This window comes from Tupaia chinensis, unplaced genomic scaffold (assembly GCF_000334495.1).
Source record: "Tupaia chinensis unplaced genomic scaffold, TupChi_1.0 Scaffold146828_1, whole genome shotgun sequence".
NCBI lineage: Eukaryota > Metazoa > Chordata > Mammalia > Scandentia > Tupaiidae > Tupaia > Tupaia belangeri.
The window spans coordinates 646,195-664,670 of NW_006206682.1; the positions used below are offsets into that span (position 1 = coordinate 646,195).

General features: G+C 37.5%; 1 protein-coding gene across 4 annotated transcripts in view; it reads left to right on the forward strand.

Moving 5' to 3' along the window:
* The window catches only part of CFAP20DC (CFAP20 domain containing), a 276,467-nt gene that overhangs the window by 81,263 nt on the left and 176,728 nt on the right, over positions 1-18,476 (forward strand). For all 4 annotated transcript variants that reach the window (XM_006169141.3, XM_006169139.3, XM_006169140.3 and 1 more), the window contains one exon: positions 13,868-13,982. In XM_006169141.3, coding sequence (XP_006169203.1) covers positions 13,868-13,982 — 115 coding nt within the window. The remainder of the gene's footprint in view (positions 1-13,867; positions 13,983-18,476) is intronic.

Sequence of the window (18,476 nt, forward strand, 5' to 3'; positions counted from 1 at the left end):
CATGAGCATTTACAATAATGACAGGATTTAAATTATTTTGAAATGTTTTATTTAATTCTCATATCAATATGATTGTCAACCTCAATATAAGGTTGTCAGCAATATCAAAATATCTTTTGCATAGAAAAATACGTCATGATGGGACCAGCAATTAGCGTAATAGCTATGTCACTGGACTCCCATGTAGTCGACCATGGTTCGAGTCCCGGACCTGGTGGCTTAAACTCGCGCCAGGCAAATGTGCATGCTTGCCCAAGATCCTGGGAGGAGAAGGGATTGGGGGCTGATTTCTCGCTTTCTGTCTCTCTGTCTCTCTCTATCTGTCTGGCGAGTGCACACACCCTATAGCAAAAACCTCTCCAAAAAAAAAAAAATACATCATGACATTTCCAACAACCTAATAGTATTATCCTAATATTCATCTAAGGAAAATTCAGAGAGGAATAATAAATTGTCCCAGGTCAGACAGGAGGATGTAGAACATCTGAGATTTTAAACCAGTACTCTTGACTCTAGAGCTGAAATTTTAGCCTGAACTTAAGCACTACAATGTTTGTTCATTTGATTTTGAATAAAAGCTTTATTGGGTTATAATACTGCTTCAATGCCATAATTACAAAGAAATCTTATGCTGCCACCTTTCCGCAAAAGAAGGAAACAATTTCATTTTTATAGATTATTTCACCTGTGGGAAAAAGAAAAAGGAAAAACCATAGGTTTTTAGATTCTAGCAAAACACTCAGATTCTGTTTTCATCTACTAGTTTTATGACTTTCAGCAGCTTATTTAACACCTCCGAGTTTTAGTACCTACATTTGTAAAATAGAAAGTTTTAGTTGCAGCTGTGTTGGGTGGATATCACAGGGTCTTAGGCGAAAAGAATTTTGTGACTCTTAGAAAAATAAATAGAGGTATGAACAAAGATGTCACAGATGATGAACTTATAAAACATGAGTAAATGTAAACTTTAGTAGTAATCAAAGAAATGAAAATGAGTTAAATCCAGAGGTAGAAGTATCATTAGTAGCAGTGTGGGTAGAACCTTCTTAGAAAATATTTCAGTAATGGTTTCACATGACTTCAGACCACCCATATCATTTGACATAGCAATTCTACATCTGATAATCTGTCTCAAAATAATAATTAGATATATCTGCAAAAATGAATATTCAGTGATGTAATCACCACAATCTAATTCATAGAGGATATGTAAACTATAGTTTAGCTTTAGGTTAGAAATATTTCGTAACAAATTATGGTACAAAAATGTCTATACAATTTTATATACACAGAGAAAGAAAAAAATATGTGAAGACCTAGCCCATACCTACTATTATTAGTAAGTGGTAGGATATAAATGACTTTGTAGGTGATTAGACTTTATTTCCTTTTCTTCATATTTTCTTAATTTTCCAGAATGAGCATGTGTTACTTTTTTTTTTTTTTTAATTTTTACCATAGGACAATAGAATGAGCATGTGCTACTTTTTTTTTTTTTAATTTTTACCATAGGGCACATGTGCGCGCGAGAGAGAGAGAGAGAGAGAGAGAGAGAGAGAGAGGAAAAGTGAGAAATCATCCCTTGCGCAATGGCCACACTGCAGTCCCTTCTTCTTTCTCCTCTTGGGATTTTGGCCAGCACAAACATGTGCCAATGCGATTTCAAGCTGCCAGGTCCAGGACTTGAACCATAGTCAGCCATATGGTAGTCTAGTACCTTAACACCATGCCACCTGTTTACCCCACCATCTGTTACTTTCTAAGAACAGTGTCTTTTAAAAATTCTGAAAAGAGCTTGAGAAATGATAGTTCTTGTTTTGTGACTTCCATGTATGGCTTTTTATCTTTCCCAAGGGCTCTGGGGCCATATTCATCCTTGGTTTCAGAATAAGTTACCATGACATGTTGATACTTGATCATGCTGTGATCACAAATATGCGTGTGATTTGAGCAAAAGACCAGAAAATAAGATAGAGGTTAAAGAGTGGCAAAACTTCCAAAATAGTGGGGCAAATAGCTCAGCAAGCTTTACATTAAAAAAAAAAAGGAAGTAAAACTGGACCAAATACTAGTGACCATGTTAGCTCTCTGAAATTCAACACCTACAATAAATTGAGAATTATTTACTGTATAAAAATGAAATAAACAAACAAAAAAACTGAACCTTGGGAGAAAATAGAGAAGCCTGTGACATTTTGACCTGCAGCTGCTGCTCTCCCTCCTCCTCATCCCAGTTCCGTCAATCTGTGAAAATCAGCAGCTTTATTACCAAAGAGAGCAGACTTGATTTGGAGCACAGTATGGAAAGACCCCATGCCTTTGGGCATATTGAAAATTTAGCAATATTTGTGATATACAAACAGGGAAGGCCTACATTACAGCTGACCTGAGGGTGAGACCTTGGTGAGGGCAAGCGGTAGACTGGCATACTTACCCAGTCCAGGGAAGAAGTCTGCCATTGTGGGTCTTGATAAAAACCTACATATCCCTGGGAGTCTTGAAGGCTGCATGTTCACATTCTAGGGAGAGTGGAAAGAGCCCTTGCTAGCAACAAATCTCTGGCTAAAGAAGAGATCTCACATAGTTGCAGTCACAAGAGGGCTTGGAAGGAAGTGAAAACTGGGCCAGACTTGTTATTTCCTGATCTTCGAATGGATCCCATAGCTAACACATAGATCCATTAGCAAGAGCCGAAGATTTCTTGGTACAAAGTCTTTGAGCACAGCCTCTGACCAGTCATTGGTGATCACTAAGCAGTAGTAACACAGGAGTGACCCCAAGGAATCCAGGCTTAAAAATCAAAATAATAGTAATAATAATAACAGAAACATCAGTGACCACCCACCTCAGAATACATATTTGACTCCAGTGGACATAGAACATTCTATAGGCGAGATCTTGTGCTAGGCCATAACAAATGTCTTATTAATCTTAAAAGAATTTAAATCATACAGATTATATTCTCTGACCACAAAGGGATTAAATTGGAAATCAACAGAATAAAAAATTGAGGAAATCTACTTTAATGTAAACATTAAAGTGATGTTTAACAGGGAACTTACAGCTGTAAATTTCTTTGTGAAGAAAGAATAAAGGCCTCAAATCCATGGCCTAAGCTTCAACCTTAAGAAGCTCTAAAAGACAAGCCAACTAAATGAAAAGAAAGCAGAGAAAACAGTAAAGTAAGAGAAAAGCCAACTAAATGAAAAGAAAGCAGAGGAAAGAGTAAAGTAGAAATCACAAAACAAAACAAAAAAAGGAGTAAAAACAAAAAACAGAGAAAATCGGTGAAACCAAAATTTCATTTTTTGAAAAGATGAACAAAATTTACAAACCTGAACTGACAAAGAAAAAAGAATATACAAATAACCAAAATCAGGAAAAAGGTGGGACATTACTTAAAACCCTCAGGAATTAAAAAATAAGAGAATGCAATGAACAATTATATGCCAATGAAGTAGACAACTTAAATGACATGGATACATTATTTGAAATAAACAATCAAAACTAAGGGAAAAAAAAATCTGAACAGATATGTAACAAGAAGAATCCACTACAGACCAGCAGCTGGCATAATAGCTATGTCGCTGGACTCCCATATACTCAACCACAGTTCGAGTCCTGGACCCAGTGGCTTAAACTCACGCCGGGCGTGTGTGCATGTGTGCCCAAGATCCCAAGAGGAGAGTGGAAGAGAAGGGTTTGTGGCGTGGCCATCCCCCCGGGGGGTGATTTCTCACTGTCTGTCTCTCTGTGTCTTTCTGACGAGCACGTGCACCCTATAGCAAAAACCTCTAAAAAAAAAAGATCCACTAAGGAGAATCCTAGCCAGATTTCTTCACTATTGAATTATACCAGATGTTAAACCTTTCAGACAATAGAAAAGGAAAGAACACTTTTTATATTCATTTTATGAAGCCACTATTACCCTGAAACCAAAGACAGATATAAGAAAACTATAGACTGATATCCCTATGACTATAGATTTTTTTAAAAATCTACAACAAAAAATTAGCAAACAGAATCTAGTACAGTTTATCCTAGGAATAAAAAGTTGGATCTACAGAGGCCAGCAGGTGGCATGATTAAAGGCATTGGACTCCCTTGGGGGACCAGGAGTTAGCATAATGGCTATGTCGCTGGACTCCCACGTAGTCGACTGCAGTTCGAGTGCCGGACCCGGTGGCTTAAACTCACGCCAGGCGCGTGTGCATGCATGCCCAAGATCCTGAGAGGAGAATGGAGGAGAAGGGATTGCGGCGTGGCCATCCCCCCTGGGAGGTGATTTCTCACTTTCTGTCTCTCTGTCTTTGTCTGTCTGGCAAGCGCACAGGCCCTATAGCAAAAACCTCTCCAAAAAAAAAAAGGCATTGGACTCCCACATGGCCAAACACATAGTTCAAGTTTCTCACTTTTTCTCTGTCTCGTCAAATTGGAAAATAAATAAAATAACTCTTTAAAAAAATTGGATCTGCATCCAAAAATCAATTAATATACCCTGTTAGTAAAATGAAGAACAAAAACATATGGTAGCCATGCTAGGCCCATGTGCATGCATGCCCAAATCCCAAAAGGTGGAAGAAATGGAGGAGAAGGCATTGTAGATGGCCATCATCCAATGGGGGGGATGCTTTCTCCTCCTCCCTCTCTATCTCTGTCTCAGGTGAGCACAGGGGCCCTCTGGCTGATTACTTGAAAAAAATGTATCATAAAGAATGTTTTATATATATATATTTGTGTGTGTGTAAAAGAAACATGTTTACACTGTGTTCAATAAGCATATGAAAGTGTCTTAGGTTCAGAGTTGTTACTATTCTCTATTAAAGACAAAAGAATCCTCAGAGTTTAAACTTTGGAAGAAGGAATCCAAGGAAACTAGTAGAATAAAATTACCCATGGGAATTGTGAAAGATCAGGATGAACATGTAAAGGAGACCATGTAACGCCTTCTATTGGCCTTTAAATTTCAATACATAGACATACTAGCTATATACCTAAACATCAGTGCACATATTTAAAGATGTACTTAGAGTTATTTGTTAGTATCACTGAAAATGTGCATTCAGATTTGGTAATTTTTAGGTCATAAAAAGAAAAGAAAAAAGCCATTTTATCTTTAAGAATAAATGATTCTAATAAATGAATCAAATCATCAGAAGTCTGATATCAATTTTGTAAGTTCATGCTAACCTGAAGTGAACATTTGCAAATGGTTGTAAACGATTGTACACGTGGAAGAAAAGTGAATAGGTAATCTGAATAGATGAGTTTATCTATACCCTTGGATGGTTGCTACCATTTACTCAAATTCTTAGTGAAGTTGCCATTGTGAGGGGAAAAAATGTCAATCAAAGATGAAGATATAAAAGCAAATTGAAAATTGAATTGAAAAGTAATTTTACTTTCAAGTGGTTTGCAAATGTAGATGTTAAGTTTGAAATGAATGCCGTTAATGACCATAGCTGGGAGAGTGATACACCTGCTGATCACTAGAATATTATTATAAATGAGGTTGATTTTCCTGTTGACTACCCCATTTTTTCTCAACATGGTCTCATTACTTTTCTAGCACATTACTGACCCTCAGCTATGAATGCTCACTTATGGATATAGCAGTGTATTAACTTATATATGGCTTTTTGAAAATGCTTCTTTAAGTACAAGAGGAATAATGCCAGTGTTGCCTGTCTTTTTCTTCTTTGTTAGGTCACAGGAGGTTTCAGATGGTGAAAATCAAGCCTGTATTACAAGCAAAGAGCTGTTTTACAAGCAGCCTTCTTTGCAGCAACTAAATTGTCCCCAAAAAAGCACATGAGTATAATGAAGCTTTTAAGTAGTCACACATATGCATTTATATTCTCTCTCTCATGAATGACTAATTTTAATTTTTTTAAAGTGGCAATTCAGCTTGCTTTCAGAACCATTTAAGTTTAGCACATGATTTTGTTTTCACCCACTAAAACCAACTCTTCCTGATTATGAGATAGAGAAGGTTTGCATATTTATTTTTTGCAAAGACCATAGAATAAGCCCTTACTCCGTGTGGATGATTTAGCCCTACCTACCTCTGTCCTCATCCGGGCACATGGTCATTTAGAACTTCTTCCAGATCCGAGAGCCCTAATGGTTACAGTTAACTGTACCATTTTGTACAAACCAAAACCTGTCCTCTGTGTGGGTGAACCTGATGCTTCATCTATTATTTGGTTGCTGTTGAGCTTTATGGCCTGGGAACCCACCTGTCTTAGTGTTTGGGTTACGTTGAAAGACCCAGAATAGCACAGGAAGAAGTTTTTCCTTTGAGTTTTTACATAGTCTTTTGGAGTATTCTGTCTGGAATGGTCTTCCTGCACTGGAATGGTTCTTACCTTCACTTTGGTCAGTTGTTTACACAGTTGGTGTCTTCTATGAGAGATCTTCCCTAACTACTTTTTCTAAAATAGTATATCCTACCTCTATCACTCTCTATTGCATTGATGTGCTATATTTTTCTTCCTCGTCTTTATTGGGAGCCAACTTACTATATGTGTATTTAGCTAGTTATTACTGTCTTCCCCATTAAAACATATGCTTGATAAAGATGGGACTTGGTTTTATTCACTGTGATATCCCCAGTCTCTATCCCCCAGGCTTGAGCACCACCACGTAGGTACTCAATAAATAGATAACTCTGGAAGGACTTCAAAAAAGACTGCTGAACAAGTATTTCCTAATTAACTGCAAACCTCTGAACCTAGCTCTCTAAGAGTATTGTGATAACCAGAATGTGATCTCAAGCCCTTGGGGAGCTTATAGGCTACTAGCAAAAAACAGATTATTCAGGACAGCCTATCATGTCACCCACATTTTTTGTTACCAAGACTCGGAGCAGGATGAAAGATGTTGTCAAGGCTCAGAAAATGATTCCCCAAGTATGGCGCCTTGGCATGCCAAGTACTTTGAATTGAAATGAAGCTGGAAAGGCCTCAGAAGTAAGGTCTGTCTTACATCGTTCTGTCTTCTGCACTTTTTCTTCCCCCAAAGTCATAAGACCTAGGAGAGTCACTCTCTTCCTTCTCTCTTAAAGACCCTCACTCCAAAGTGTTCATGCCTAAAATTGGGAGGAAGGAGTTCTACACAGAGAGGCTGAGAGGAATCAATAGACAGATCTCACCTCTTGGTATAATGAGAGAGCTTCACTTGGGCTGAAGCCAACACAGTTGCATGGTAGAAATGGTAGTGGATTATAAGTTCACAGTTTTAACACCTGCTTCTGCTACTTACTAGTATAACTATGGACTAGTAACTGGCTTTGGTTTTGGAGTCTTTTCCTCCATTAGAGAATGGAAAATTAATAAAATGCTAAAATCAACTATTGAAGAATAACTTTTTTCCACCTCAAACTGCACTATGATTTACTCATCTTAGCCACTTCCTATCCCCAGTATTCTGTGATGGACTACTTAGACATTGACTGAATGTTACCCAGATGAATGAACAATTCAGGAAGAGAATTTGATTAGGAAACTTTGAAGTCAAAATAGTCCCTAGAGATGATAGGCTACAAAGTAAGACTGCTAATGTGAGTTGCTGGAATGGATGAGAGGTGTTGGTTGTCATAGTGAAAGAGGTTTAGAGTTAGATTAAATCTTGCTATTTGTGTGGATATTTAAACTTACCCAGAATAATAGAGGGGGAAAAGGGTGGTACTGGTGCCAAAAGAATGTCTTAAAGATGAGTAGGTGAAGAGACCAGTTACATCCATTTCATGCTGAATGGCTAAAATTTAAAAGTCTGATAACACCAAAAGTTGTGAACAGGTGAAACCACCACAGCCATTTTGGAGAGCTTTTTTTTTTTTTTTTTTTTTTTTTTGAGAGGTTTTTGCTATAGGGCGCGTGCGCTCACCAGACAGACGGAGAGAGACAAAAAGTGAGAAATCACCCCCTGGGCGATGGCCATGCTGCAATCCCTTCTCCTCCATTCTCCTCTCAGGATCTTGGGCACGCTAGCACACGCACCCGGCGTGAGTTTTAAGCCACTGGGTCCAGGATGCGAACCATGGTCGACTACATGGGAGTCCAGCGACATAGCCATTACGCTAACTGCTGGTCCTAAGAGCTGTTTTTATAAAGAAACAAGTATCCCCCCAATGACTCAGCAGTCCCCTTCCTAATTATTTTAAGGGAATGAAAAACATGTCTACAAGAAGACACTACAAGCATGTTCATACAGGTTTTTGTTTTTTCATAAGAAACAAAAACTGAAAACAACCTAAATGTCCATCAGCTAGAAAAGAGATAAATTGTATTTCCATACAGGAATCATTTTAAAAAGAAAATAAAAAACTATTGATACACAGTATAACATGGATAAATCTCAAAAAAAAAAAAAAAATCTTGTTAAAGAAGCCAGTCACACTTCAGAAGAAGACACCTTTATGACTCCTGAGAACTAGTGATTTCAGAGAAAAAAGAAAACTGAAGATTTTCTACAGCCTCACAGCCTCCAGCCCACAACCTTGAGTGGTAGGAAGCCCCTCAAGCCTTCTCTCTGTCTCTGTATCTCTGTCTCTCTCTGCCTCTGTCTTCTCATTTTTTTGTAATTTTTCCTTTTTAAAAAAATTTTTAAATTTTAAATTTTTAAAAGATCCTCCCAGGATCTTGGGCATGCACGCACACGCGCCTGGTGTGAGTTCTAAGCCACCGGGTCTGGGACTCAAACCGCAGTCAACTACGTGGGAGTCCAGTGACATAGCCATGATGCTGACTGCAGGTCCCCTTTTTAAAAAATTTTAAGGTGAAGTATTTTCTCGGCTTTCAGCCCCTCCTTTACCTTTATCTTGTTAAAAATCTCCTCTCCCCCTCTCACCCAGGAGAGGCAAGGGGTAGGCCTTCAGAAGAAGACATCTTCATGGCTCCTGAGAACTAGTGATTTACCTTTCTGTTTTGCTTTTTTAAAAAAAAAATTTAGTTTTTTTTTCCTTTTTGTCGCTGTTTCTTTGTTTTTGTTGTTGTTTTTCTCTCTCTGTTTCTTTTTCTTTTAACTCATCTCTCTACTTTCCAATCTCCATTCACTGTGTTTCTAGATAGATGTAAGGGAAATATAGCCAAATATACAAATACTATTAAGGTTAACATATTCCTCAATATCTACTGAATCTGCTGTGCAAAGGGATCAAAACGAACAGCAAAGAGTTTCCAGATCATCTCTTTCTGCACGGTCCTGAACACTCAAATTGAACTTTAAGTTTAGGAAGAAACACACCATCCATCAGAAGACTAGAAATCACCCCAGGGCCATAAGAACTATGGGAAAGCAAGAAAATACCTCTCCTCCAAGCAAAAAGAGTAGCTCCTCTTCATCCACAGAGCATTCAATGGAAATCATGGAAATGTCTGATAAAGAATTTAGAATATTCAAAATGGCAAAGCTAACAGAGATGGTAGAGAAGAAAGACAATGAACTGCAGAAGAGAAAGGAGGAGATGATCAGTTCCAGGAGGTGAGGAAATTTTTGCAAGATCTAAAAGACGAATTACACACTTTTAAAAAGAATCAAATGCACCTGTTAGAGATGAAGGCTATAATACAGTGTCAAAATCTCCCTTGAAAGTATTAAAAGCAGACTAGATCATACAGAAAATAGAATCTCAGATATAGAAGAGAAAATTGCTGGCCTAGATAAATCCACCTCAAAGACTGAGAAAATTGCCCCCCAAAATGAGAATAATATACGAGAAATATTAGATACCATTAAACGTCCAAATATCTGGTAATTGATATCCCAGAAGGTGAAGAGACTCATAAGGTCATTGATAATCTATTCCATGAAATCTTGCAAGAAAACTTTCCAAACCTAGAGAGGCACTCAAAGATCCAGTCCCATGAAATACAAAGGACCCCAAATAGAATCAACCCAAGAAGATCTTCTCCAAGACACGTTATAGCCAGATTGATCAAAACCACAAAGACAAGATACTAAGATTGCCAAGGGAAAAACAGCAAGTTACCTACAAAGGATATCCCATCAGGCTAACAGCAGACCTCTCATCGGAAACAATGGGAGTGAGGAGAGAATGGGAAGGTATATTCAAAATGTTAAGGGAAAAGCAATTTGAACCAAGAATATTGTACCTGGCAAGATTATCCTTCATATGGGGAGAAAAGACAAGAACATTCTCAGATAAACAAAACCTGAAAGAATTTACCAGCACCAGACCAGATCTCCAAGAAGTTCTCAAAAGAGTGCTATATCAGGAAAATTAAATACAGACACATGGAAATAAGAGTCAAAACTATATATATATACATATATATATATATATACACACATATGTGTATATATATATATATATATAAAATCAACTCTAGGTTATTTTATACTTAATTAATTTGAATAATTGTCTTTCATAGTAATCAACATATCTTAAGGACTCAAAATTTTGAAAATTTAAAAAATTTTTTCAGAAAAAGTTATGTTCAATTGGAGTTTTGTTAAATGTATTATATTTCTAACAATAGGAAAGCTATGCATTGCATGCATAATATTTTCCATTGTAGAGAAATATTGCTGAAACAGAACATCCCATTCCTTAAAGGTGTTAGGTAATTCGGTAGTTAATATCCTTTCTTCCCTTTATTTCCTTCTCTTTTACTTTCTTCTTTAGCATCTTCCCTATGTCATTAATGAGAAATTCATGTCAGCAGTTTATTGAATAAAAAAAGAAAGCTGTTGATTTCCTTCTTCATCTTAGCATTTTCTTCAAAGTGGAGATGCTGACCAGCTCAAAACTAGCAGATTGGTACAGATATTTTATAAATTTGTGCCTCAACCATAAACCTCAACCAAGTCCTCTAGATTATTACAGGAAAAGGTGATTTCTCGCTTTCTGTCTCTATGTCTCTCTCTGTCTGTCTGGCGAGCGCACGCGCCCTACAGTGAAAATCTCTCAAAAAAAAAAAAAAGTTTCAGGAGAAAACAGACAAACATGAAAACTGTCCTTCTTGAAATTAAAAAAATATATATATGCATTAAAAATACCTATCTGATGACTGCGGTAAGCCATATAGCCCCAGCTAGGTGCTACATTATAGCATGTCCATTCTACTCACTGAGGCTTATGCCTAAAGTCAGACTTCTGTTCATGGATATGTATATATCAGCTGTGCTAGCTATTGAAAATATATAGATTTAAATATTTTTAGAAAAAAATAAAAAAGGGGGGGGGGGGGGAGGCATAGAAAGCAACCATGGATACCAGAGACAATGTGGGAGGAGGGTAGGAGATGGCAGAGGGTAAGAGATAGGGAATCAAGGATAGGAGAAAAAGCAAAATATACAGGAAGCAAGAAAATTATTTGTTGACTAGAACACATATGTTGATGTGCTTAATTGAGCCAATATACTGTATATTCTGGATGGAAAATTTCATTTTTTATGCTATAATGATATATAGTAAATGGATGTAAATAAATAAATTTAAATTTAAAAAGCCAGTCACAATAGAGTTCTAGTCTACATCATTCCATTTATAAGAAAATCAAGAATAGGTAAAACTTATCTTTGTGATAGAAATCAGAAGATTGATTGTCCTGGGGTAAGAATTGACCAGAGGGACCAGAAGGGAATTTTCTAGGCGAATGGATATATATTATATTTTGATTTGAGAAATTACACTGGTATATACATTTATCAAAACACGGGAGATTGGATATTAAAGTCTTTACACTAACTTTATCTCCATAAAGAAAAAAAAGAGATATTAACTATTTTGACGATTCCCATGTGTCATGTAGGGTAGCTGTGGCCCCTCTAACAGCTTCCTGTTATGAACAGTAAACTTGAGAACTCCTTACCTTGGCATAAGGGCCCTGCATGATTTGGCTCTTTCCTATCCCTCTGCCTGCTACTCTTCCCTATGTTAGGGCCTAGCCCTGCTGATTCTGCTGTCTAAAGCAGGTCATTTCTTGATATTTCCTAGTTTATTCTCTTTTTGTTCCTCTCATTACATGTAGGGTCACTCATTTTGTCTTTATATCTTTTCAAGTACCTTTTCCACTAGAATATAAGCTCTGGGAGGGTAAGGACCTTGTCTTTTTCACCATTTTATTCCTTATAGAGCTCTAGGATATTGCCTGCTTCAGTATTTGTTGGAATGTTTGAATGAGTGAATGTTCCTGTAGTTCAGTATGCTAATAAAGTGATAAGATACTCAAATGTTTCTCTGTAGTCTGAATTTTAGCAATTAGACAAAATTAAATAGTCTTATCCCTATAAACAAAGTAAACCTTTAATACAACTGTGTTGCAGATGAGTGCTAATACAGCCTTCTTTTTTTGTTCCCTTATTCTTTCTTTTCCTTCTATTCCCTAATTAGAATTTCCTTTTTTTTGGAGAGATTTTTGCTATAGGGCGCGTGCGCTCGCCAGACAGAGAGAGACATAGAGACAGAAAGCAAGAAATCCCCCCCGGGGGGATGGTCACGCTGAAATCCCTTCTCCTCCATTCTCCTCTCGGGATCTTGGGCATGCACACACATGCGCCCAGCATGAGTTTTAAGCCACCGGGTCCGGGATGCGAACCGCGGTCGACTACATGGGATTCCAGTGACATAGCCATTACGCTAACTGCCAGTTCCCCCTAATTAGAATTTCTTACAGAAAAGAACTAATAGTTTCCCTGATGCACAGTAGTGTTAATACTTTTGCATTTTAAACCTTACCTCTGACAATGGACTGAAAGGCATTGTTGCTTTTTAAACGATCTTATGTTATCATGAAATGCGGGTAGGGTAGAATTTTTAGATCCTGCCTACTCTGATATCACCTCACCTAATGTTTGCTGTATTTATTCTTAACATTATCTAACAGTAGTTTTCCACATCAAGGTATGTAGACTATCGTAGATGGCAGCAATACTGAAATTAGAAAAGTGAGAAGGAAGAGGTAAAGAGGAGCTATAGAAAAGGTCATGTTGATTTTAAAAACAGTTAATTACAACATAAATATTGACAATAGTGTATTTGAGTGAATTTTGGTCCCTTTAGGGGATTGCTAATAATAGAAGAATTAGCAATGTAGTACCTCAATACAAAGTTGCAAAAAATGGGGAAAAGGCATTTATTCATAGATAAAAGGAGTCTTAGAGGAAGCATCAATTCTGCAATATAGCAGCCCGAGACAGGTTTGGAGATTTGAAGCTGCTGTGTTACCTCTGAGACCTAAAGGAAGCAGAACATAAAAATGAGCCTCTATCAATTTGAAGCAAACCTAATCTTTGTGATCATGGCTGTGGTCTAAATCTATTAAAGATGTTCAAATGCAGTGTCCTTGGTATCACTGTGGGTTGACCTGAATAGTGAGCAATAAACTTAGGTATTATAATTCTGGTCGGAAGATATGTGCTTAGGAAGTGAACTCGACAGTCAGTGCTTTGTGTCTGTCTCTAAGCAGACGAAGAGCCTATACAAAATGACAGGTGCATTTTTAGGGAAAAAAATGTTTTCCTATTTAGTAGGTGACAGTATGTCCCAAGATAACACAAGCTTAAGGGGCTGGAACAAGCATGGTTATTAAAGGCTAGCAGTTTCTCAGTTCATACAAATTGAATTCTTTCATAGGCTGGAGAACTGTGGAAATCTACTGTAGAGTTCTGAAATAAATTAGCATATTAAGTGAATTTATACATTCAGGCTTGTGAGCACTTTGAGTTTAAGGAAGAAATTTTATTGCTTCTTGAAAGAAAAAGGCAATTCTTAAGTTCTGTGTTTGATCTTTCTGTTGGAAAGGGTCTATATAATAAAATATATAATCCTGATCATTATCCAAGTAAATGGTTACTAAATTGATGGGAATCTTTTTCTCTTCTCTCCTGTCTATTTTTTCAGAATTACTGATTTAGGGAACATCAAAAGAAGATTGTATTTATCGACAGTTCATAAAGAACTGTCTTCAACCCCTCTTCATGCAAAAATCCCACTCTTCATGATCAAGCGCAAAATTGTAAGTATCACATGTATGTTGCCTTAAATGTTAAATTTAGTTCAGCAAATACTAATTATGGGTCTGCTCTCTGTATAAAACACTTCATTAAATACCATATGATATTGGATGCAAATGTCCCATGTGTTCAGGCGACTACATTGGGCTGCAGGAAAAGATGGCCATCTCCACAGACAAATTGTGAAAACAGAATATATAGCCTGAAAGTAGAATGTGGACCTACATACCCAAAAGCTCCTCCATCAGTTAGATTTGTAACAAAAATTAATATAAGTGGAATAAATAATTATAATAAGATGTTGGGTGCATGGAGCATAACAATGTTAGCAAAATGGCAAAACTCTTACAGCATTAAAGCCCTCCATCAAGAGCTAGGACGTCTAATGATGTCCAAAGAAAATATGCAACTTCCACAGCCACCAAAAGGACAAACATATAATTAATTTTAGAAGCTCTTAAATTTGTCTTAAATCAACAACCTTCTACTCATATAAATGTCTTGATTGAATATCACAGTGCAAATACCCACACATTAAGTAAAAGAATTCCAGCTGGTAAAGATAACTGGACATTTATAAAATATATTTAATATATGTACACTCATTATATTTTCAAGTAATGAGGAAAAATGCAACACAGTTTTTTTTCTCTTGTTAACAGGAGCTGTCATTTAAATGTAAACCTGGAGGACTTGAAATAGAATTTGAATTTTCTTTTTCTTAAATATTTATTTATTTATTTATTTCCATTTGTTGTTATTATTTTAATTTGACCAGACAGAGACAGAGAGAGAGAGAAAGGGAAAGTGAGAAGGCAAGCTGCCAGGTCTGGGACTCGAACCATGGTTGTCCATGTGGGAATCCAGCACCCTTAACCACTACACCTCCTGCTGGCCCCATAGTTTTCAAGATGAAAGCATGGCAAAAATTGTCAGATGGCAGTGGTGTAAATATGTGTGTTTCTGGAAAGTAAAAAAATCTCAAAAAGAAAACCAGAAATGACTTTATCTATCTCACTTAGTGAAAGAACTGCAGTCGAAATTGTTTAAGATAGCACGTACAGTGAATATTGTCACAAATTGTGTTAATTTTTGAAGCGATGTGGGCGCTGACTACTAGTAGAATCAAAAATGTGTTCAGGATTGTTTTGATACCTGTATTTATAATAAAAAAAATGTTGGGGGTGTATCGATGAATTTCACTTAAAACTGTTCCTGTATGTTACATGTAGCAGACATGGTAAAAATTCGTTTACAGTTTTATTTAACAAACTTAAGTCAAAGTGAAGTCAACAAAAAAGTAATAGCTATATGAATATGTGATTTTGAGATTAAAGTTTGTCTTAAATATAAATAAAATGTAGAACATGTCCTCACGAAAAAAACAATACCATATGGTATTAAAAAACTGAATAATACTTATCCCTTATTTTCCCCTCCCTTGAAATTTATTAAAGTGGAAGAATATAATTATTTGAACACATAAAATATTCACCAAAACAGTGATAGGAAGCTCAGTAAAGAGAGAAAATGCTACTGGCACTGTGAAAGGGAGAGATTTCCATTTGTCTACAGGATGAGCAAAGGATTTTTTTTTTTAACTTTTTTTTTTTTTTGAGAGGTTCTTGCAATGGGGCACATGCACTTGCAAGAAAGAAACAGATAGAAAGCAAGAAATCACCCCCCCCCCGGTGGGATGGCCATGGCACAATACCTTCTCCATTCTCCTCATGGGACCTTGGGCACGCATGCACACACGCCCGGTGTGAGTTTAAGCCACTGGGTCCGGGACATGAACCACAGTCAACTACATGGGAGTCCAGCGACATAGCCATTATACCAACTGCTGGTCCCTAAAACAAAAATTTTTAAAGAATTATTTTACTTAAATTTATTTATTCATTTATTAATTTATTTTAATTTGACCAGAGAGGGACAGAGCGAGAGAGAGAGAGAGAGAGAGAGAGAGAGAGAGAGAGAGAGAGAGAGAGAGAGAGAGAGAGAGAGAGAGAGAGAGAGAGGGAAAGTGAGAAAGCAAATTACCAGGTCTGGGACTTGAACCAAGGTCAGCTGTTGGAGTCCAGCACCCTAAACCACCCTGCCACCTGCTGGCCCCAGGAAAGGCTTCTTGAAAGACATGACACTTAGCAGGGGGGCTTGGAAGGACTCTGCATTTCAATAGAAATAGCCTGGCATTCCAAGCAGAAGGAGCTGCAGGAGCAAGCCTGGAGGCTGAAAAGTAGTACATTTTTTTGAGAACAAAAAACAATTCATTATTACTGCCAGATTTAAAAACAGCCTTAAGAAAAAATCAGACCAATAATACAACAGACTTACAGGAGTTGGCAGATTTTAGTATAACCACTGAAGGGCCTGATTTCACTGACTGATTTTTCAAACTTTAGTCATGCTAGTCTCAGTACTGTGTCTGTGTGATATTTGTTCTAGTATGTACTTAATATTGGCTTTAAATGACTCACTTTTTTTTCTTAAATTGATTTTTAAAGAAAACTTTGTCTCTTATAAAAAAAAAAGCAAGCCAGTGTGACTTTCCAAAGATAAAATATGAAAATAAACATACCGAAAACAAAACAATATTTTAAAGTTTAGTTAGTTGTCATTTCTTGTTTAATGCACTGTTCTGAGGCATGCTCTTTGTTCAACAGAATTATCAGACCCAGCAGGTGGCATTGTGGTTAAGGTGCTGGACTCCAACATGGCATACTGTGGTTCGAGTCCCAGGCCCAACAGCTTGAAAATCACACTGGGCATTTGTGTGTGCATGCCCAAAATCCCGAGAGGAAAAAGGAGAAGAAGGGATTGCAGCATAGAGAAGGGATTTCTCACTTTTTCTCTGTCACTCTCCATCTTTTCCCTGGTGAGAGCATGTTCCCTGTGACAAAAGCCTAAAAAAAAAAAGAGTTTATCAAGGATTAATACATGTAAAGCCTTTCTCCCTAGCATAGTTAGAAGGATCGAAAGCAGATTGTTAAAAGGAAACTTTATTCTGTGATTCAGTCACTTTAATGTCTTTAGCATCTGTTAATAAAATAATTTCACTAATGGTGCATTTCTACGCTTTGGGAACTATCATGATAGAGAAAAAGAAGTAATTAACACTTTTGGACTGGGGAAACAGTTAACATGCAGTCTGTTCTTTGGGAAGATTAACGTGGTAGTAATATTTGCAGTGCTTTGGAGGGTGCAGGAAATGGTGGCGTAGAGACCATTTTCAATAATCCAGGTAGGGCTACTAAGGACTGGGGTGGGAGCAGTAGGGGAATGGACATGAAGCAGTATCAGAGACTTCTAGCTAAATGAGCTAAGATGTACGTAAACAGAACTTTTCATGCAGTACAGTACATGTTGTGAGAATGAGAACCACAGTAAGCTATGGAGCTGGTGGGAAGTGGTCAGAGGAAGTCCCCCTGGAGAAGTGAGGCCTGGGCTGGGCCTTGGAGGATGTGAAAGAGTGACCAATTTAAGAAGCAGGGAAAGTGTCCCTGGAAGAGAAAGAAAAAACAATATTACTAGTAGCCACATGAGGCATAAATAAATCTTGCTTAAGGGAGACCAGGCTGGGAAAGAGGGAGAATGGGTAAGACTGGAGAGGGAGGAGGAGAAGGGGTAAGATTGGAGAGGGAGGAGGAAAAGGGCTAAGATTGGAGAGCCTATTAGAGGGCTTGCAGCAAGGAGTAACGCAGTCAGATAAGCATTTTAGATAGAACATCACTGAGGAGTATAGTGAGGAAGGTAAAACTGAGACATTCAGGCTGAGAATTTTGTAGCTACTTACACATTGGAGTCTCAGAGGTCTGGCCTCAGCATGGAAGGAGAAGTTCAAGCCTTGAGAACAAACAGATCGGTTTCCTGCACAGAGATTGCAGAGCAGCAACAACATAGAAAGAGGCTCAGAGGGAAATTCACGTGCCTTCCAGTAGAAGAGCCAGGCAAAGGAAAAAGAAGCTGTGAAAGGACAGGGCAGCAATGAGAAAGTGGCATGAAAGTGTAGTGTTGTGGAAGCCAAAGAAATTTTACTATGACGGAATAGTCAGCCTTGGGCATTCTTCGGGAAGTAGGGCAATCAGAGATTGATACGAACAATCCAGTCACTGAAGTTAAATCATTTAAGACATTAAGGAAAGTGCCTTACAAATAAAATTTGTATTCACCCTCTTGTGTTTAGGTATTGATTTCCTCATTCATGGGAGATGGTTTCGAGTTCAGTCTTAGGTGTTTTCCAAGAGTTAAAGCATATGTGAGACCAGTTCACTTTTGTATGTGTGGTTAATAAATCAAATGCTTTTGTGAGTTTAGTCAGTTAACTAACTCTGAAGTCTGTATATATTTCATTAAAATCTAAATGCAAAGGGCCATGTGGGGGCTCTTGTTTGGATCCTGGACCAACCTAAACAGTCTAGGTGAGGTAGCATATACCTTTAATCCTAGCTGACGAGGAGTCTGGGGTAGAGGATCACAGCGGCAAGACCCTTTCA